Below are 22,735 nucleotides of genomic sequence, written 5' to 3'. Positions count from 1 at the left end.
GTGTTGGTCCCTTCTGCCGATGTCCGGCAGGTAGGCTTCGTGGTGCGACCATCTGACTGGTCGACTTCTTGGTGCGACCATCTGGCTGGTCGGATTCGTGCTTTGTGACCAGGCTGAGTGGTCAGGTTGCTCTTGTGCTCAGTCTTCACTTCTGCGGGTTGTCTGCGCAACCATTTTTCTTTCATCGCAGTTTGATTGCTTTGGTGCGCATCTGGGTGCGCTCTTCGGGTGTTCCCTTGTAGTTTGCTGCTTTGGGCTAGTGCTGTCTGCACTGCTGCGCATTTGTGTCATGCGGCTCTGCACTTCCTGGTGCCGAGTTCCAGAACCATTGTTACTGAGGCAGGAATACAACTCCCAGAATGCTCTAGTTCATGTGCCTGCCACACAGGTTCATCGTGGTTTATCGCAGAAACTCCGATGCGGTTGTTTACATCATGCTGTCATGGAAAAAGTACGCACTAGGACCGGTTCTAGCAGGTGAGAACCGGCTGCAGCTGGGGGGTTTCTGGTAAGACCGCGACCCAACAGAACAAGCGCTTTGCTGCAATAAATGCTGCTTCCAGGCGCTTCTGTTTTTTCAGATTATTCTGAGCAATCCCCAAACTAACCCTCTCTCTCCCCTTAGGAACAATGTCAGTCAGCCTTGAGTCGAAGCTCCCTCTGTTGGGCAGGCGGAGAGCTACAGCTGGCACCGGCTGAGGCGTAGGTATCATTTGTGCAGCAGGTGCAGTGGCCACCGGGCGACAGGGGTCCACTGCACCCGAATAATTACTGCAAGCTGAAGATAAGGTATAAACACGCAAAAATGACTACAAAATAAATAAAATAATAAAAAGTGGAAAAAAGCACTGTCTGGATCAAGTAATATCCGTCTAGTCATGGGAATGAAATGCACTGCTTGTTAGGCTGATGTGCACAGGTGATCAGGATCGAGCTATTTATTTATTTTGAACTTTCATAATGAGTGCGGTGCCCGCTTCAAGAACACTGTGCTTGTTTATTGTTGTTGTTGTTTTTTTTTTTACTTTAAAACTGATCACCGCGACTGCTTCAAGGACATCGTGGTCCGTGTTAAAGTAAAAAAAAGAAACTGAGCGCGGTGTCCATGAAGCAGCACCGCGCTCCGTTTTAAACTTAAGCAAGGATTTGCAATGTAATAGGTCTCACATTTACACAAGTTTAAGCTATTGGCATTGTAAATGACCATGCCTTTTGTTTATGTTTAAAAAAACTAAAATAATAGGCATTGTCATTTACAAGGCCAATAGCTTAAACTCGCATAAATGCGACACCTATTGCATTGCAAATGCTTGTTATTCTTATCTGAGTTAAAGTTAGATCCATGTCTTTGGCCGTCCAATCGGTCTTAAACAATAGTGTAATATTTTCCCTCCTAGTTTTGTGGACCATTCCAGAAAAAAACAGTTAAGGTCGGATCCTGGGAGGTTAACCTGGAGTGAACAACTAGGGGTGAATGCTGTAGAGGGGGCAACAGAGATTTACCGTGGTAGGGGGAGAACTGTGCTTTCCTCAGCCCTAGTAAACGGTGGGGAAAACGGAGCATTAACTAAGGTTAATCAGTTGGGGCAAAGGGTGAGAGAGTTTTTCTATGGTTATTCATCTCTTTAAGGGTTTTGTAATACCACTTCTGTCTTGAGAGAGAGCACAAGGATGGCAGTAAGGGATTAAGTGTTGCACCACCTGTATATACACCTGAGTACAAATAGATTCCTGTAAAGAAGTTGCCCACCTCCTGAGTCCACTGCCACAGGACTACAATTAGATAAATACAGAACAAGCAAATAGAGAGGCAACTCGAACCCTGATAAATGGTATGTATCAAAGCAACAAAATACAACACATGTCCTTCAATAATATGAAAAAAGTCCAGTTTTAATGAGTCTTCTTGATATGATGACAGAGTAAACATCCAGTATTCACAATATAAGATGACCAGGGGAACAGCTAAGAAACAGCCAACGCGTTTCACCCTTAACGGGCTTCCTCAGGGCAGAAATGATTAGTGGTGAATGCGGTCTCGCTATTTTTAGGCCTGTGCTGATATGATAAGCCGATTCAGAAAAGGGGGTGGTGATGAACAGAGTGTCTGAATTAAGCAGGTCTGCCCTGTTCATCATTATGCACTGAGCCAGGGTCAGACTAATTTGCATATAGCCACGTTCTGAGCTGGGATGGTGCAGTGAGCTAAAAAACGGTGATGGATCAAGCCCTGATCTTTGGACTGGGTGAGAGTGGTCTGCTTAATTCAGACACTCTGTTCATCACCACCCCCTTTTCTGAATCATTTTTGTCCACCACAAGCGTGGAAGGGTATACTCAGATGTGAGTCCCTAGCTCATTGCACCATCAGGATTCAAGCAAGCCGGGCCAAAGACGGCTGAAATGCCAGAAACCGGTCCCCGGTAGCTTGTTTCCTTCCCAGTATAAGAATTGGCTTGGTAGTTTGGTCTGCCCTGTTCCATGATGCACTGGGCCAGGGTCAGACTAATTTGCATATAGCCACGTTCTGAGCTGGGATGGTGCAGTGAGCTAAAAAACGGTGATGGATCAAGCCCTGATCCTTGGACTGGGTAAGAGTGGTCTGCTTAATTCAGACACTCTGTTCATCACCACCCCCTTTTCTGAATCATCGATATGATAAGCCAGCAACTTGTTATTATAAGTGTCCCTTGTAAGTAACGAAAAACCGAGCAAAAGGAATGAAGGACGAAATTGAGACAGGATCAGAATCCAATAACTGTAGTTCAATAACACTATACTCTCTGTATAGATCTTTAATTTTCTTTCAAAACGTGTGTAATCATGCGGTAAAGGTGTATGTTAGGTATACAAAACCCCAAGTAAGTTCCCAATTATAAGGTCGTCCCCATTCCATCCAGCAAGTCTAACTCTTGCTTGTAGTCAGTCATATTTCGCGCCAAAGAAAAGGAAAAAAAACACTACTGTCTTCCAAGATGTATCACTGAATAATAACGATGAATCAGGGTTTTCTTGTACCTGAACGTGCTGATGTGTAGCAGGATTCCACATGACGATTTCCGGTGACCAGATGTACAATTTATTTGTCTACTCTTCAAGAATGCATTTCGACTAGAAATGCTCCACATAGTGCTAATATGTATCTGTAAAATAAGAATAGCTGGATGATTTGTCGATAAAAACAGGATAGTACATATATGTATCATACATTCAAATACACAAAATATCAGTGACAAATTAGTGCAATGTTAAAACTGTTCTTGCTGGGTGATATATTCCTTAAGAGTTGTTTTGAATGGTAGAGTGTAGCGATTGAGTGACCTTCAGCTGGAGTAGCCTTCCAGTGTAGTTGCCCCACTAACTGAAAGGATTGTAATCCAGATGCACACATGGGAGTTAAAATGTTGCTAAGAAGTTTTTTGTGGCCATGCGTAGGGTGCGAGTGGGAACGTAACGTTACTGGGGTCCTGAAAGATAGCTCGAGGAGCAGATGTCTTCCCGAACATCAAAACACAGTTGCACTGAAGCTTTGTTGATGGTCCCAAAAAACCTTCATTGCAGCTATGTGCCTTGCTTACGCGTACACGTTGTGACCTCCAACATAACTAAAGAATTGGGCTTTTTTAATTTCTATCTCACTGGTAAAAGTGCCTCGGGGCACACCAAGGCGACCTTTGCGTGTCAGCATAAGTGTTATACAAATGACCTATAATATAACATTTGGGACCATATTAACATAAAGAATTGTATTGTTACCACACAGCAGACCCTGATCCTTGACTGCTCCTGAGATATAATTAGCTAGTGATTCACTATTTCCCTTCTCCCCTCATAGGTCTTACACAGATGAAGGCCAACCTCAAGGATGTGGACTGTCTCATTGAGGTGCATGATGCTAGAATATCCTTTTATTCTTGACATGTTGCTCCAGCAGTCAGGTAAACTACAAAGAGCGCTGTAATGTCAAATTTGATAGGGCTACAACTCCATTTGGATAAGAGACATGTCCGGCTCTTAGAAGTGCGTTGCTTTTGGTTGGAGACCGACTTTGTTAGGGAGCATGCCACTATTGCTGTGTCTCAAATTAGCTTGGCTCCACTTGCCCCCCCCAGTACAGCTGCTTACCAATTTGATTATGACAAAATGAGAGGACAATGCTCCAGATAACATTTGAGTTGTGAGATATTGTACTCCCTGTTTTCTAATAGGTAGCTTAACTAGAAAAAAAAGAAATAATTTGCGGGCGTTTAACATTTTTTAAAACTATGAAAACTGTAAATCATTCATTTTTAAATATTATGTAGTTTAACACTGTTAAAAATTGTTCAAAACTAAAACTGTTCATTGTGTGTTTTTGAAAACTGCATTGTTGCACAGGTTTGTAGATGATCACTATGGTCAATTACATTTGTGCATAGATAGGCTTGAGGCAAGGTTATTGAGGATGAAAGAGGGGAGCTATTAAAGATCTCTTATCTGTATAAAAAATGGAAGTATCTACTTCATCTACATTGAGTAGCAGCTAATTTGTGAAGGCTGTAGTCTGTGAGTGGGTATTTTGTACGAGCTGTTATTTGCTAGCCAATTTATGACTGGGTAGAGCTTAGGCTTAATAGACGGCTGTGACACTTGGTTGGACTGAGACCAGCCCACCCAGGCCTTTTGGTGAGTGCAATTCATCCATCCTCCAGTTGTGGTTACGTGCTGTCCCAAGACTCATCTCAAGATCACACAAATTAATGAAGTCTACATATTCTTGAAAAGGCATGTTGTGGTTGTATTTAGTGGCGGTCATTAATTTTGGCAGGGAGGCGGGCAGGGCATACTACATGCACACACATACACACACTCACCCATGCATTCACAAACACGCACATACACACACCCATTCACAGCACTCGCTCACAACAAATTCATACATTTATACATACACACACACATGCACCAAACACCCAAAAACATAAAACTTACCTGTCCTGCCGCTCCTGGAGAGAAAAGCCTCAGAGGTCCCAGTAGGGTTGGAATTGCGCCTTCTCTCAGGGAGGCAGTAGTCCCTCCCTCTTCACAGAGTAGGATGGATTCGGTGAGACTTGCTGTCCCCACCCCACACACCCATAGAGAGTACTCAATTTCCCCATAACCAGTCTGCCCTTAAAAGTAACAAAGTGCAAATAACTTTGGTATAGGCAGGCTGAATGTTAACAACATTGACTGGTGTAATTATTTTAAATCGCACAAGTTGTAACGCATTTACATGTTTTAATGTTTTGTTATATTTTCCACAAATTTGTTTCTTACTTTGATGAAATTCCTTCTGAAAAATGAAGCATGTATCTTTTGAATGCATCAATGAAGAATAATGTTGCTTGTAGATGATACTAAATTATTACAATTGATAAAGTAAGGTACAACAACTGAATGTGTTGCATCTGAAATCTGCTGAATAAAAAAGCAGTGTTGTGAATTGGAGGCCAGGTACCCTTTTTTGTCTACATTCTCTCAGGGAGACAGTAGTCCCTCCCTTTTCTCAGAGTAGGATGGATTCAGTGAGACTGTGTGATGTGGTGTCACTGATTGACACTTGGCCCTGGGTACTTCAAGGCTTACAACTGAAGTGCCCAGGTCCGAAGCAATCAGTGACACACTCCCTTGTCAAGAAGGGGAGGGCCTTGCTACAGTTTTACCAGGCCGAGGAGGTCATGCACGGAGGGTTGTGAGATCCTTGTCCTGACAAAGTTCTTTTTGAGTTCAAGAAAAGGTTTATTGAAAATATTAATATGATCATATAAGTCATACTTCGTAGTGACAATCATTTACCAATGCATAAGTTCAGAAATAAATAATCAAGAAACACGTTATACAATAAACGTTAATATAGTGAACAAATAACATAAAAAATTATACGAATGTGATCAAAGAATCACGAGAATCACTAATTATGGTATATGTGCATGTCAAAGAACAAGAAAGAAAAAATACTACGCATATGACAAGCTAAGCAGGATTATAATCATACAATGGAAAGTCAAGGAGGCTTGGTAACTTCTTGTATTGAGGGAACAAGTGAAAAAGTTTTCTTTGCGGAATCATTTAGAAATTGTGTAAGGAGGAACTAAAGGTGTAAGCGTTTCATAGCAAGAGAGATAGGGTGAACAAGCGGTGTATCAAGATGGTGATTATGGCACACAGAATACCACCAGGCTAAATGAGACAATTTAGAGGAATCCTTCCAATTTTTTGATATCTGCTGGAAAGCTACTGCTAGTAACAGATCAATGAGTTTTAACTGGGATTGTTCCTTATTCCAGTCCAATGATAAACTGCCTAAGAAAATATTTGTGAAGGAGAGAGGAACTGTGGTGTGAAAAATACTGTTAATTTGGGGCCAGACCTGTGTCCAATATTTAAAAACATGTGTGCAGGTGAAAAACATGTGTTTAAGATCAGCATCATCCTGGGAACATGTCCAACAAGTATTGGGATGTGTATTATGTATCTTGTGTAGGTGAGTGGGGGTGAAAAACAATAGATTATAAATAAAATAAAAAGTGTTTGTGTTGTGCCGGCCGCTCTGGAGGATTTTCTAAGTGTTGTCCAAATTTTGTTCCATAAAGAAATGGGCCCAATCGTCTCCAGATCCGATTCCCATTGGAGTTCCACTTTAGTTTTGTCGCGGTTCTCTGGGGATGTTGTTAGACGGGTGTAAATAGTGGAAGCTTTGGGGCTTATAAACAAGAGATTATGCCATGGGAAGAGGTGTTTGGGAGGTAAGGCAGGTGAGGTCCTGACAAAGTTCTGCTCAGGCAGCCAGGAGCCTGCGCATGCCTAGCTCCTGGCTGCCTGACCTGAACAAGAAGTGTATCTATTAGGCTAGCCTTTTCTCAGACGGATAGACACTCTTCTCAGAACAAACGGTGAGGGGGGCCCATTTGCCCATATGGACGGGCATTGGCTGGCTGTATTGCACAGGTCCAGTCATTTTCTCAATGTTTCTTTTGCTGACACAAATATATAACGCAGTTGTTCAATTAGCGGAGTTCAGCTGGCCCCTGGACCCCAACCCTGACATCTTATTGTTTGGAGTTTGCAGTGTGTTCATTTTCTAAGATAAAGCCCTCTAATGTTTAATTATATCTTGGTTTTCATAACCTTGTATCTTCAAATGTACTAAACACATTTCAGGATTCGGTAAAGGTATACCAACTCTTAAAATGGGTTGTGAAATGGATAGCAAATTGTTATTTGGGTGTGTTTAGGGGTGGGTAGTTTGTGTCCCTTCCACATAGTGATTCCTACCCATATGTATCAATGGTGTAAGACTGAAATAGCGGGGTAAACCACTGAACGGTTACTGACCCCCAATTTGGGCTGGTGACTGATAGACAAAAGGGAAGCTGTCCCTTCTGAATGTCGCAAAAGGTTTCAAAGGGAGCAGACAGTGGTCCAGGGGAACACTGCAAACTCTTGAAGAAACTTTACAAAAAAGGAAACTTCTTTACTTTAAGGAAAATTTGCTGCTTTACAAAATATGTCTTTATTTAAAATCAGTCACATACGTGGGTGCCTGTTGACCCTTGTGCGGTTCACCATGCTTGTGAAAGCCACTAATCTGAGGCACAGTTTGCAAACTACCTAATGAATATTAAGGAGGTAGTTCCGATTGTGACCCACTCCGCTTTGGAATTTTGAAAATCAACATATTGGTACATAGGTTGGTTTGCAAATACCACACTGGTCTCAGAAATATTGGTCGCAAATTGTGACCCGTTTTTACCACCATTGTATTAGTACATCTGGCCTTAAATCCCTGAAACAGCATATGTGTCTTCTTGTCAAAGATAAGCTGAAAGTTAGACACCAAGGGGCAACATTCCTCTATTCTTTTATGTAGATATTTTATGAAGCACAGCTTATCTTATGAGAACTTTGGAGTTCCGAATACAGCATGCTCAGAGTAGAGCTGCACAATTAACTGTGCGACCACAGAACTGTGACCCTTTACAAATAATAGATGGATTGTTAAACAGTCCACAACTACAGACCTTTGTCAAACAGTCCTCAATAGTAAAATGACTTCCAAGAACACATGAAACATAACCAGAATCATGACTCTGTACTGTTCCTGCTTAATTGGACAGGGGAAGGGCAAACACACGTTTCTGATTTCCAAAGTCGAGCTTAATAAGCCTAACGAATGTGGGCCTAATTAAACCTATAAGAGAACCTGGCTCTCTCATTAAGCTGCTTATGACATCCGCTAGACTTTTTCATGGTAACTAACAGGACAGTATTATTAAAGCCATTGGTGTAAAGACACAGAGTTCAAGTTTGATTACGCCTGCTATTGAGTGACAAAAGCAACAGCAGATATTTAGGAATTTTCTTACTTTAAACCAAAGAGGACAAGATCATTCTGTTGTGTTGTGAGTTACATGATAAACTACAACACATGCTAGTTGAATTCAATTCGACTTCAAGAAAGAAAAACAAAATATATGCGAAAAGATTTATTTATATATATATATATATATATATATATATATATATATATATATAGATAGATAGATAGATAGATAGATAGATAGATATTTGTCTGTGTATGTGTGTGTGTGTGTATATCTATACTAATATAATAAAGAGAGAGCCCAAACCTTTGTGGTGGGTAATCTCAGGAACCACAGCACCAATCACAACACCCAATACAGCGTTGGAAAGGGCAGTTGCAGTAGAAGGACATAGGCTATGAAGACGCCCACCATATACATTTAAAAGTTAAAAGAACCGTGCCAGCAAAGTAGTCCCTTGTGGGCGTGTCTGCGTTTTGCTGTGGGCGTGTGCTGGAGGCGTGACAAACGCTGAGGGTGTGTGGTACGTTCTGCCCTTCATGCCATGTCTCATATCGTGTGCTAATCCCTCCCTGCTCCCTTTAAATACCCCTGCACCCCATAATCATAACCCACCCTTACTCCTTAAAATACCCCAACACCCTTACACACTAACCCATCTTAACCCTATAAATATACCCTGTACCCCAAAACCCAAACCTATCCCTAAACCCTAAAAATAGCCCTGTATCCCAAAACCTAGCCCTGAACCCTATAAATACCCCTGTACCTCAAAACCCTAACCTACCCCTGAACCCTAAAAACACCCCTGTACCCCAAAACCAAAACCCAAACCTAGCCCTGAACCCTAAAAATACCACTGTACCCCAAAACCCAAACCTACCCCTGAACCCTAAAATACCCCTGTACCCCAAAACCCAAACCTAGCCCGAACCCTTAAAATACCTCTGTACCCCAAAACCCAAACCTACCCCTGAACCCTAAAAATACCCCTGTACCCCAAAACTCAAACCCAGCCCTAAACCCTTAAAATACAGCTGTACCCCAAAAGCCAAACCTAGCCCTGAACCCTAAAATTACCCCTGTACCCCAAAACCCATACCTATCCCAAAATCCTAAAACTACCCCTGTACCCCATAACCCAAAACTATATTTGAACCTTAATACCCAAACACCCCAAAACATACCTCAGTACCCCAAAACATATACCCCTATGCCAATACTTACCATATCCAAACATTAAAAAAAACATGCTTTAACCATTCATGCATTTACAACGAATTTTGTTGTAAATGTATGCCTGGTAAAAGCATATAAAATGTAATGCCATGCGTTATAATGGCATTGCGGAGTCATGGTACTTTCGTAATGAAAGTATGCGGAGTGATGGTATGCAGAAAGAAAGTTGCGGAATAATGATTGTCCCCCCCCCCCCCCGGTAAGTACATTGGTGGCACGGGGGCCCACATCTCCAGCAACATACTCATATTTTTTCACCACCCACTTGAAAAATGCCCAGGTCTCTCCCATAGATGGCCAGAACAGACATACACTTCTAGACACACCTCCTGCCACAAGTTCTAGAATTGCGAACTTTAGAGCTGGGAAGCTACGTTCGAATCTCGGCATCAGCTCAACATCCTGTGATTCCAGGCAAATCGATTTGTCTCCCCGTGCCTACCACAAATGAATGTGTCCTTCTGTAATGTAAATTGTGCTCATGCCATGTTGTCGAGTTCGCGCTATATAATATTGCAAGGAAAAATAAAGTAGGGAAACTCAAGTTCACACACTACTGAACGCGCACTCTTAAGTGCATCAGCAGTGCACTGTGAATCGGAGCGTTTCACAGGTCTGTCACAGATAAGAAATGCTATCAAAACGAAATCCTACAAAACAATATACTACTGGCCGGCAGCAATTTCTACCCAGATAACGTCGGGACTAGCTGCTAGTGTGTGTATATATATATATATATATATATATATATATGTATATGTATGTATATATATATGTATGTAATGACAATCCTTATAACCTCAGATTTACTTCAAAGATCAGCACTAAAAAAGCAGATTTTTTGGATGTCATGGTCTATATTGACAATCACAGTAGAGTGCAGACTACCCTTCACCGTAAGAGCACGGCAGGCAACACTACCCTCCATGCCTCCAGTCTACATCCCAGGCACACAATTCAGAGTATTCCATATGGAGAAATTTTGAGGTTAAAAAGAATTTGTAGTGTTGCCTCTGATTTCGATACCTGTGTTGATGAGTTGCGTATCCGCATGAAAGCCCGTGGTTACACTGAAAAAATGTTTAATCTAGCTCTAGCTAAATCTCAGAGTAGAACCCGGGCGAGTTTGATAATGCAAGCCTCCGACGATACAGAATTACCTGACGAAACATTAAATATTGCCAAACAAGAATGTCCCAGGTTTATTACGAACTATAGCAGCCAACACAACAAAATAAGACAAATGTTCAACCATCACTGGCCCACGGTATTAACTGACAATGTTTTGGGCAACATACTTCCTGACAAACCTTTGGTTACCTTTCGCCGGGCACTGAATATGGGAGCTACACTAGATCAAAGCAGCCCAGAGCTCAAACTGAAACCCAGTTGGCTAATCAAGGAGGGATTCCGAAAATGCTCTACGTGTAGAGCTTGTAATTTTGGAATAAATAAAACACACTATAAAACTCCCTTCAGCGACAGAGTTTCCCATCAAGGGCCAATTTACGTGTAAAACAGAATATGCTGTATATGCACTGACATGCACCTGTGGCCTCAATTATGTAGGCAGCACTATACAACCGGTGCATGTCAGAATCTTGCAGCATATTCGGGCCATTCTACACTCAGATCCTGCTTATCCTGTCGCCCGCCATTTTTTGAGCTCACACAACAAAGACATCAATTGTCTATCATATTATGTTGTGGCTTCAGTTCCCAAATCTAGAAGAGGGGGTAATCGAGAACTAAAACTCCGACAATCGGAGTCACGTATGATTCTCGAATATGATAGTAAGTGGCCAAATGGGCTCAATATCACAGAGGATCTTCGTCACTTTATATAATAAGGTTTATGATGTAAACATGGAGTCCTTGTAAACAAAGTATCAGCTCTGGATATTATGGCTGAGATACCCGCCACCCCCTCTCAACACAATCCCCAAAAGGAGGGAAACCGGAAACAGTTCTTAAAGTTTTTGGATGTGGGAGGGAGTGACCCTCCCGGCCGTATTTATTAAAACAAAAAATTAAAACATTAAACGTTTCATATTATGTACAATTTCATTATCACATTGCGATGTTTGGCTAACCTTAACATATTCTCTAATACAGAGGTTCTCCTAGCCGAACTAGCATCCTACAAAAACATTCTCTAGAAACACTGAAATTGTACATCCTAACGTTTAAGGGCCAACGGCAAGGTCATAACCGGTGTCAAGATCCCTAACCAGACTTACCCCTCCCACTTGGGAGGGGCGACAGCACAGAGGCTTACCTCAAGTGCAACTACTAACAATTTCCCTTGACTTGACGGGGGCACTTAAGACTCGACGCCATTTAAAGGTCGTTCGAAGACTTGTGTGTGGTATCTATAAGGTATCGTGGACCTCTCCCCACCCCACACAACTTACCGCATCTGCCGTCGCAGATGACACTGGCCCCGGGAAATTCCCCAGGAGGGGGCTGTAACCCCTCCTACAAAGGAAGGGGCCTTGACCGCCTTTCCTTTACTTCCGGCGACCCGCCCTTAGACGGGACCGCCTCCCCATTGAGGGGCCAATGGCCACCTCTCCCGAGCGCTCCCATCCGTGTTGGGTGACGCCCACTCATAGGGATCTTCTAATTAGTGCTCACCGATCATGACCTTACCGCCACAGGTCCGGATAGTTGACCGGCTATCCGGACCCCCCACAAAACTCCTACCTAAAGGTCATGTTTTAACGATTTTAACCAGGCTAAGAAGTTTCCTATGAGTAACTCATTCCCCACCCTTGACAAATGCACACCATCCCCCAAATACATACTGTCATTGTTAATACAACTATGTGAGATCGAATGCAATGTCTTGGAACGGAACAACCTACTCACTTTGTTATTCAGTTTTTTAACAGAATGATTCAAAGCAGGGATCGAGATAGCCCCCCGCCACACTTTTCGTGGGATCATATGAGACCACGCAATTATGCACCCCGGAACTCTCCTCGCTAACCAACTTACCGTGGAAAGCATAGCCTCCAGGAGAAGTCGTCTACCGGTGGTGACCAAATCATTGCCCCCCAAATGCACTATGACTATGGACGGCGGTGACCTCATCCGCTCTAACAAACCCTCAAAGAATGCTTGAAACTGGTCAATACAGAGACCGCCTCTTCCGTAGAAGGACACTCTGTACCCGTATTCCCCAGGTACGTAAATCATGTCACCTGCTTTGAATACGTCTGCGGCCCGTCTCACGTATGAGTGGCCCACGACCCACACCTCCTTTCTCACAGCCGGTGATGTGCGACCGCTGGCCTGGTGTTGGGTCGACTGCACAGTCCGCCCTGCCGCGTAGGCTTGCGCAACTGAAAACAAACAAAAGACAAGAAGCGTGAGTACATGATTACAGCTTCACAACATGTGCAATCTCACATACCTCTTATAACAATTGGAGGACCAACGCCCCACTCGTTTCACTTGTTCTACATTAAGACCCCTGGCTGTAGCTTCAGTGGCAGCCCCTATTCGAAAGGAATGGGTCCCAAATTCGCCCGGGTCCAAGCCCGCTGCGGCAATGGCCATTGCAAGCACCCGCTGAAACTGAAACCTCGTCAGCGGGGTGGCGTCTGCATGCCTCAACAATGTCCCCCCCCATGATGCCACCCTTCGTGCTAGGTAATCTTCTAAACACTGTACCGGACACATGGAGGACCCGGGGGTCCTGCGAATGATCGTGCAGTCCCCCCTCCCATCTTGATCGGTCTTGGACCTGAGAAAGGAGACAATCATCGCATCGCCCCTGATCTGAACATGTTCCCTGCACAAGCCCCCCGCCACATCCTGTTTGTTCCTTGCAACCAGCTCACTTATTCTCATAGCCCCGTGAAATGCCAGCGTAAATGCAGTCCGGAACAAACAGGTCTCGAAAGGAGACGAGCATGTGTTAGGGAGTGTGGCCAGTAACTGGGACAACCTATCCAGACCTATCGGTCGTCTTACGTCTACTCTGCGACCCTCTAGGCGTTGCCACCCACGCAGCGCCTTTTGTACTGAAAAAAAACGCTGTCGGGTCCTGGATGCCATGGGCCCTGGCAACAAAGGAAATGGCGGCACGATGCCTTTGGGCCGTAGCCACCGACTTCCCAGCCCTACGCAAGGACATCAGAAAATGTACTACCCACTCTTCCTGACCCCAAAGTCCCCCTCTCTCAGCCCCCAAAAAGGCTAAATAGGCCTGAAACGCCCCTTCATATGCCTTCCTTGTCCTGGGTGCTAGACTCTCTCCCACGAGGTGACGAAGTTCGGGGCACCGAGAGACCAGAGATCTTCGGGGAACGGTGCCGGCTCTGGGTCTGCTGAAGGAAGGAAACCCGAGAAAGCCTGCATGTGAAAACGAGACAGTGCATCAGCAGCCTGATTCATCACCCCCGGGACATGTTTTGCTCTGAAAACCACGTTCAGTTGCATACACAGTAAGACAATTTCTTTGAGCAGCCTCAAAATCAATTTACAACGGGCTGCCTGACTATTGATGCATTCTACAACGGTCATATTGTCGGACCAGAATACGACAGAATGATCTCTGAACCCTTCAGGCCAGGTTCTCAGTGCCACCAGAATGGGAAATAGTTCAAGGAAAGCAATATTACTCGTCAGCCCCTTCTCGTGCCACCATGGGGGCCACCTTTGTGCAGACCATTTTGTGCCGAAGATGGCGCCAAAGCCTATGCTTCCTGCTGAATCTGTCCATAGCCCAAGCTCTTCGGAGGACACGGCTGGCTTGTTCCAGACGACTCGACCATTGAAGTCCGCCAAAAATGCTAACCAAATTCGCATGTCCTGGCGGACCTCAGCCGATAACCTCGTACGATGATGACCCTCCTTTAGGCCAACCATCGCTTGGGCAATTGAGCGGGAAAAGGGGCGGGCCATTGGGATCACCCTCAAGGCAAAGTTCAACTTTCCCACCAATTGTTGCAACTGATGCAGTGTAACCTTAGATGCATTTAAACATACTTGGAGGGCTGTCCTGAATTTCAACACTTTGATAGCTGGTAAACGGAAACACCCCTCCCTTGAGTCCAACTCGATCCCCAAAAACTCGAGGCAAGTCGTGGGACCCATAGTTTTACCCGGTGCCAATGGCACGCCAAAATGACCCATCAACACACAGAATTCAGCTAAGGCCTGGGCACATTCGGAATTTCCGGCGGGACCAAGGAACAGAAAGTCGTCAAGGTAGTGCATGACATTTCGGAAACCCGTTTTCGTAGTGAACACCCATTGCAGGAAAGTACTGAATTTCTCAAAATAAGCACATGATATAGAGCATCCCATTGGCATACACCTATCCATGTAAAATGACCCCTGAAACCCGAATCCCAGAAGACGCTGGTCGTCTGGGTGTACCGGGAGCAACCGGAACGCTGACTCGATATCTGATTTCGCCATCAACGTCCCGGGCCCCAGGCGATTCAAGATGGCTACTGCCTCATCAAACGATGCGTATCGCACCGAACAAACTTCTGGATCAATTGCATCGTTCACCGAAAGACCATGTGGAGCAGACAAATTATGGATCAAACGAAACTCTCCTGGGTCCTTCTTGGGGACCACCCCTAACGGAGAACAGGCAAAATCCGGTACCGGGGGTACACTAAACGGGCCGGCGACCCGTCCCCGGCTAACCTCTTTCTGAATCTTCTCTTGCACTACAGATGTATGTTGTAAAACGGACAGTTGATTTTTGCACGTCCCTACACCCTGAAAGTCCCCCACCGGGATGCGGAAACCATGTGTAAAACCGTTCCGCAGCACCCCGGCAGAAGTACGATCCGGGTATTCGCTGAGCCAGGGAATCATTGCCAAGGTATCAATCGGGGTTGGTAAAGGCGCCCCTCGGACTATCTTAGACCTGTTTGGCGCCTCCCTTTCCCCCATTCTCACTCGTTCTGGCTCTGCACGATGACTCAGGATGGGACGACCCACAAGTACTACATTCGTGTTTGAGTTTACAAGTTCCCGGAGGCCTGGTACATTTCCCTTTGTTGAAATTAAAACAGAAACCCTTTCTCCCCGTATTGCCTGCGGGTCTCGAATAATCGTCGGTGCTCGTACTTGGTCGAAAGGGCGTCCCCACATTTTGGCGGGAGTAATCAACAACATTGCTCCCAACCAATGGCATTTTTAACATTCCTGATTCCTTCATTTTATCCCATGTCACAGAATCGTAACAATCCCAAGTCAAACTCTTGTTATGCTCCTTTTCTTTCCTGAACAGATTGTCATAACAGAACCAATGGTTACCTTGATACGCTGTCGAGTAACCCATAATTCGTGATTGATAAATGGGAAATTCGGGAAGCAACTCGGGCCTACGTTCCCCCAAAATCGATGTAAAAATACCCCACGCATTGCCCCAGTTGCCAATATTCTCATTTACCTTAAAGGCGGCCATTTTTGCGCGCCAAACACTTGGATGCATTAAGTCCTTCTGACTCTTGACATGCTCTACCTCATAATGATCGACAAGCAGGGAGAATATATTCACGTATTCCCCCGCCCAAATCTTTTCTTTTATTGCTAAAGGAACATGCTGCCCCAATCTTTCTCTACGAGAGGGTACTGACTCGTCCCTTGCGATCGGCAATGGCCGCTTACCTGAACCGGATGCTGCTTCTGCCACTTGTGGCCTTTCTATCACTGCTACCGGTGCGGTCACCTTGGCTGCTTCTTTCTCCTTACGCAGCTTTCTTATCAGCGCCTGTGCCTCGGCAGCCGTGGCGCCCCCAGTACTATCGCCCAACCATGCTGCTAGCTGTGCTGCCAGCTCGGGGGGCATATCCTCGTTGGTTGTCGGGGTGATGACAACGGGGATTGGATTCCCCTCCATCGGTAGCGGGGTCGGCACCTCGAGCGGGGCAGAGGGAGCCGGGACATCGCCCCCGGCTGGAACCCTTCTCGGCCTCTTAGGTCTCCCTCCAGCCGGTGGTTGGCCCGATCCCTCCTCACCGTCTCGCTCCGCCAGCCGCTTCTTTATGTCGGACATATCCTTACAAAGGGCCCGAACCATCTGCTCCGTCGTCATTCTCTTTGCGCCTTTCTTGGGCATCTCTCCGACGAAGTATCTAGAAGACAAAGAAAAAGATCAAAACGCTCAAAAATTGGCTCTTCGTTCTGTCCCGAGCTCACGTGTAGCGAGGAGGTGCAGCTTCGGAGCACAAGAACAAGAGGACGTCTTCTGGTCTTGCGTCTCTTTTTATCCGTCTTCAGGGCGGGCGTAAACCCGCCCCTGCCTGCCCCTAGGGCGGGGCTGGCTACGTCGGTGTCTAGGCCAGCCCACTCTAGGGCGGGAAAAAGCGCGCCCTGGCTACGCCGCTTCGGGCATACCAGCCGAGACGCGCCTCCCGCCCAAAAATGGCTTCCCGGGGGGATCGAGGCACTCCGCCATACGTTCGGGGGGACCGAGTGGTCGCCCCTTTCCAAACTTCCCCTAGGTAGTCAGGTTCCCTGTTACCTAGTGGACCATATAAATATATAGGAATCTGTATATGTCTGTATATGTAAAAATATATAACATGAACTAGGATATGACTTTTCTGATAGGTAAGACAGGTGGCCAGTCAAGTTCCTTGTTGGCCTCCTTTTCATAAAAACAGATAGCCCCTTACCTCCTCCTATTTTGTAAATATACACTAATTACTATTTAAAAATTTTGTATACACTTTTTTACTACCTAATGTTATTTAATCAGCACGTATTTTACACTGGGTGTTTTTAGTCATAATTAATTTTACATATTGTAGTTTTAATACCAGTATCAAATGTTTTTACAGTTTTTAATATGAGATATAGTAAAGGACAATGTCCTATCTCTAACTGTTAAACTGCATTTATGCATTGAATACACATGGTACTTTTGTGCAATATGTTGGCTCAGCACTTTATTCCCATCCTCCTTATTCCCTCATGCACTTTAATATACTCCACTTGACGCAGGCTCAGAACCGGTCTAATTTAAATACATTCACACTTATACATTAGCCCGCTAGTCACTTTAAAGATTTTATACATATGAAATATTTGGTCTTTTTTTAAGGGATTTATCCTGAAAATATGAAATTCCTATCAACTATGTGTGTGGGATCATATGACATTATCATTGCATTTATTTATATTTTATGGTATGTTGTTTTAAAGAATGTCTTTTTACACATACTCTTTTTGCAATAATGTATAAAGGCCATATGTAACAACTGATTCGATATATATATATAAAAGTATGTCTTTTATGTCTATCAGACTGCAACATCACGTGTCTGGGCGGGCTAATTGTGTCACACTGCATTATAAAATTAGAAAAATCTAACTGGTTCACTTGCATGTGAACAAGGGCTCTTGAAGCCCGAAACGCGTAGTGACCTCTTGCTACCGACTGTAATGCAAATAAAGAACCTGTGTAGCGCATCAGCTGGTCCGTCTCCTCTGTTCCTGCGCCGGCCTGACCTCCGGTCTGACTCGGAAGTGGTGTGTGGAGTTTTGTGCATGTATATATATATGTATGTATATATATGTATGTATATATATGTATGTATATATATATATATATATGTATATGTATATATATATGTATGTATGTATATATATATGTATGTATGTATATATATGTATGTATGTATATATATGTATGTATGTATATATATGTATGTATGTATATATATGTATGTATGTATGTATATATATGTGTATATATATATATATATATATATATATATATATGTATGTATGTATGTATATATATGTGTGTATATGTGTATATATATATATATATATATATATATATATATATATATATATATATATATATATATATATATGGTACGTGGCGCTCCCGTAGACTAACACAGCAGAATCAGCCGATCAGCAATGCAGGAACAAGCAAGACCCAAGTGATGGTGCAAATATTTTTTATTTAGAATTTAGCCCAGCACCAGTCCGCCATGACGCGTTTCGGCTAGAGATAGCCTTGATCACATGACCAATATATATATATATATTTGTGTATATATATATATTCGTGTGTGTATATATATTTGTGTGTATATATATATATATGTCCAAAAAGTCGTCACACACTGAGCTGTCGCTGCCAAATCCAACAAGCACTGGCGTTGCCAATAGGTTTCGCATTTGGAAAGTTGGAGCTATTGGTTTTGTAAATGACATTTTATATTTATATATTGTTATTTACAATGCCAATAACGATATATAAATATAAAATGTCATTTACAAAACCAATAGCTCCAACTTTCCAAATGCGAATCCTATTGGCAACGGCAGTGCTTGTTTTGCTTAAGGCCTTTTTGGATTCCCACAGAAATCTAAGTGGCCCAGAGACTGGCGAAGAAGTCAAGACTGCTTCTCGCCTGCACCACAGGCCGGGCAGGAGCTCCCGGGAGGGGGTGTGGTGCGTGTCAGAGCCTTCCTGTAGCGGAGGTGCCTAGGGGAGTGGTGGTTCTAGTGTGTAAAGCGTACTCCAAGGCCCCGCCCGTGAAATGTCAATAATATAATTATGTGCCTGCTTTCTGGGGCCGGTTTGGTGAACTTACCCCTGGATTCCCTCTCTAAACTAAACTAAGCTAACCTAACCTGTGTAATAAATAAACATGCAACACAATGTATCTACAAAAGAGTTGTCCGTGTCCTTTATTGTGTTATGTGTATGGTATTGTAAGATTATATTTGTTCTCGCATCCTGCAAGGGCTAGGGTAGCTATGTAGCTTGCCAAAGGGTTACTTCGTTGATGTAGAGCCGTCTGTTGCATGATCCCGTTCTCCTGCATGTCACAGAGTGGGCGGCAAGAGTTGCTGGTTGACAGCAGGACGTAAACCATCTTTACAGCAGGTTTGCTGGCACCCGCTCATTATCCTGCTCTTTTTTGGTTGCCACTCTAACTTGTATAAAACAAGCATTGTAAATGCTTACAATCGGGTGTTGGGCGCCAATGTAGTTATATTCATTCTTCTTTTGTATAGTGGTATTGCTTTGTGTGTTATGTCAACGAATAACTGTAACAGTAAATGATAGTGAACAGCTGTACTCAATGCGCATAACAACAATAAAAATGTTTACACATTTTTTTTCGTTTTTTTTTTAAATCTTCGGTGACTTCTGTTTTCCTACAGAAATCCGAGTTGATATCTTTTTCAATTAAATGTATTTCCTCGCTCGCCCTCCACTGTCTCGTTATAATTGACATTAATGTCATGATTGTTTACTGCTTTACAGGTTTTCACAGTTTCGTGGTATCGAGTTCATCTGAGGCTTAACCTACATAAAGAGTCTAAATAATTTTGCAGTGGAGTCAGACTACACGTGTGTCTGGGAGCTCATTTTTTTACAGAACTGCCTTAAGCATCCTCTTCTGTAAATTCTTTGTTACCTTTCATAGCTCTGTAAAACGAGTTTAACTTGAAAGTTGACTAATCGTTATGAACGGCCTGTTGTGAATGGTAGTGAGCCAGCAAGTAGTTCAAAGAAGGGGGTTGCTGCACTGTTCCTCAGGAGGGGGAAAATTGAGGAGAAGCTGACGTGACCTAAGGTGTGGGTAGTACACCTTGGGCATCCATTTAGTTGGATGTATTTGCCTCACACACCCAAAAGGGTGTCATGCATCATCATTGGCGGTTGCTCCTCGTCGGGGGAGCGGTGCAATCCCCAACGGGCTCACCTCTAGGAGGGGCTCTTTAGCGGAGATCTTTTGTATCCAACAGCCCTATGGTGAAGTGAGGGTATGTGGGCAGAGTATCAGATGGACTCGGTGTAGTGATTAAAATGCAGTAGGGGATGCCGGAAATAACTTTATTCTGGGGGTCCCCCTACTACAATTAAAACCAGTGGGGAAAGGCGAAAAGCTAGGGGTAACCAAATTAGGTAAAGTAATCCTAGAGAGGCCTTAGAAAACAGTGGGTCAACATGTTTCTCGCATTTGGTTAATCACCTGCGATTCATCAGGACCTTTAAAATTGAAGTGAAAAAGAATTTTTAACATGCGAGTGTCATGTATGTGGTGTAGGTGTATATTACCTTGGTGGGAAGTCCTATGCCTAAATAATGAGACAAAACAGAACATTATAAATAATATTTTTTCTCTTCCCATCAAAAGCATGAACTGGGTCAGCGTCAGCATATAAAGAACAATGAGGCATGCTCCATGTGATGTTGGGGGTGAGGACCCAGCCAGCAAGGACATTTGAACACGTTAGTCCCGTGTACTATGAATTGTCTGCATTTGTATTTTGTTTGGCCAGCACTGGAGTTGGTGGGAGGAGTGGAAAAGGAAACCCTGTGTTTACAGTTAAGCAATGCTGTGAAGGAGACATCATGATGGATCAGGAGTCTGAACACTGCAGTAAAGACGGCTCCAGTGAAATCCATCGTCGTCACTCAAGACTACATCACACAGACGGCTGGAGCTCGATTCAAGTGTTCTTAAATATTATGAAACCTTATTTTTTCAGTGAATGGTTTGACTGATGAAATCCATCTCCCGGTTTAAGAAGAAAACCGTATTGTGCATTTTTAAAATGTAGCTTCGTATGTAACTATCCGTTGCATCTATATGGTTTTTACATGATCTACATATTGTGCAATTTGATCATATTATTTTCTTGACCCTTTTTATAGCCGTTTAGCCAGTAACATAATTCAGAGCAGGCACGTAATACTACATGCGTGGAGGGAAGCCGGATGGGGGCGGGAGAGCCTGGTGGGGGGGCAGGAATGCGAGCGAGGGGAGGAGAAGTGTGGCAGGCGGATTCCGTCGTCGTCACTCAAGGCTACATCACACAGACGGCTGGAGCTCGATTCAAGTGTTCTTAAATATTATGAAACCTTATTTTTTCAGTAAATGGTTTGACTGATGAAATCCATCTCCCGGTGTAAGAAGAAAACCGTATTGTGCATTTTTAAAATGTAGCTTCGTATGTAACTATCCGTTGCATCTATATGGTTTTTACATGATCTACATATTGTGCAATTTGATCATATTATTTTCTTGACCCTTTTTATCGCTGTTTAGCCAGTAACATAATTCAGAGCAGGCACGTAATACTACATGCGTGGAGGGAAGCCGGATGGGGGCGGGAGAGCCTGGTGGGGGGGCGGGAATGCGAGCGAGGGGAGGAGAAGTGTGGCAGGCAGATGCGCCGAGGGAAGCCGGATGGGGACGGGAGAGCCTGGTGGGGGGGCGGGAATGCGAGCGAGGAGAGAGAAGTGTGGCAGGCGGATTAGGGCGATGCGCGTGCTTGCGTGGTCACGTGACCCGCTTTTGTGGTCACGTGACTCACATGCACTGTGAAGAAACCGCAGTGGTTTGAAGAGTCGATCGAGCCCTTGAATTTTCGCCTATTACATTCGCAAGCGAATGATAATAGGCGAAACCTAAAAATGACGAAGAGCAGACCCTTAGATTGCTGGTGCAAAGTGATTTCGTTTATTTGTGCCTACGCGTCCGCCATGATGCGTTTCGCCTCGGAAAGAAGCTTGATCTCGTGATATATTGCATGCTGGAAAGACAGACTTTTAAAGTGACAGTGCAGTTGCATTGATAGTCAAGTTGTAAACATAGACAAAATACTGTGCAAATAAACACAATGGAATAAATAAATAAATATCGTTCCCTATATCAGAAAGCGCCAAGTAGCAGCATAATGGGGCACATTAAGAAATATCCAAAATAAAAACATGTGTAAAAAATTCATATAAAACATGGTGCCAACTGTGAGATGGAAACTCTCATACCATCTTTCACATTGGTATTTATGGGGCCCAAAAGAACAGAATAACCCCAATGTCTCTAGGCCCAATTACAAAATGCTGCTGCATATTATGAGCCTCTGTTTAAAATATTGCACAATCCCAAAATTGAGGATAACAACTGTCCAACAAACCATCCGGTTTTATACAGCCCAAGTGGGCGATGCTGATGGTCCAAGTCTGCCCAAAAAGTTAAAGTGCAGGGTGCAAAGTGCAAATGAAATAGTGCAAAATACGCTAATTGTGCAAAAAACAGACAGATCATAAATACATTTATATCATAAGTAACTGTGCCTCGCTCAGCCTCAATCTGTAACCACAATAAATCACTACATATAGTCAGATTCCCCGG

The 22,735-nt window shown here is 43.8% G+C and overlaps 1 protein-coding gene across 4 annotated transcripts in view; it reads left to right on the top strand.

Moving 5' to 3' along the window:
* MTG1 (mitochondrial ribosome associated GTPase 1) overlaps positions 1-22,735 on the top strand; it is a 195,853-nt gene that overhangs the window by 30,079 nt on the left and 143,039 nt on the right. For all 4 annotated transcript variants that reach the window (XM_086921847.1, XM_086921848.1, XM_086921849.1 and 1 more), the window contains exon 3: positions 3,836-3,902. In XM_086921847.1, the coding sequence (XP_086777973.1) occupies positions 3,836-3,902 (67 nt within the window). The remainder of the gene's footprint in view (positions 1-3,835; positions 3,903-22,735) is intronic.

This window comes from Lissotriton vulgaris, chromosome 5 (genome assembly GCF_964263255.1).
Source record: "Lissotriton vulgaris chromosome 5, aLisVul1.2, whole genome shotgun sequence".
Classification (NCBI taxonomy): Eukaryota; Metazoa; Chordata; class Amphibia; order Caudata; family Salamandridae; genus Lissotriton; species Lissotriton vulgaris.
The sequence above is the reverse complement of the archived record's forward strand: the minus strand, read 5'-3'. Positions and strand labels throughout refer to the sequence as shown.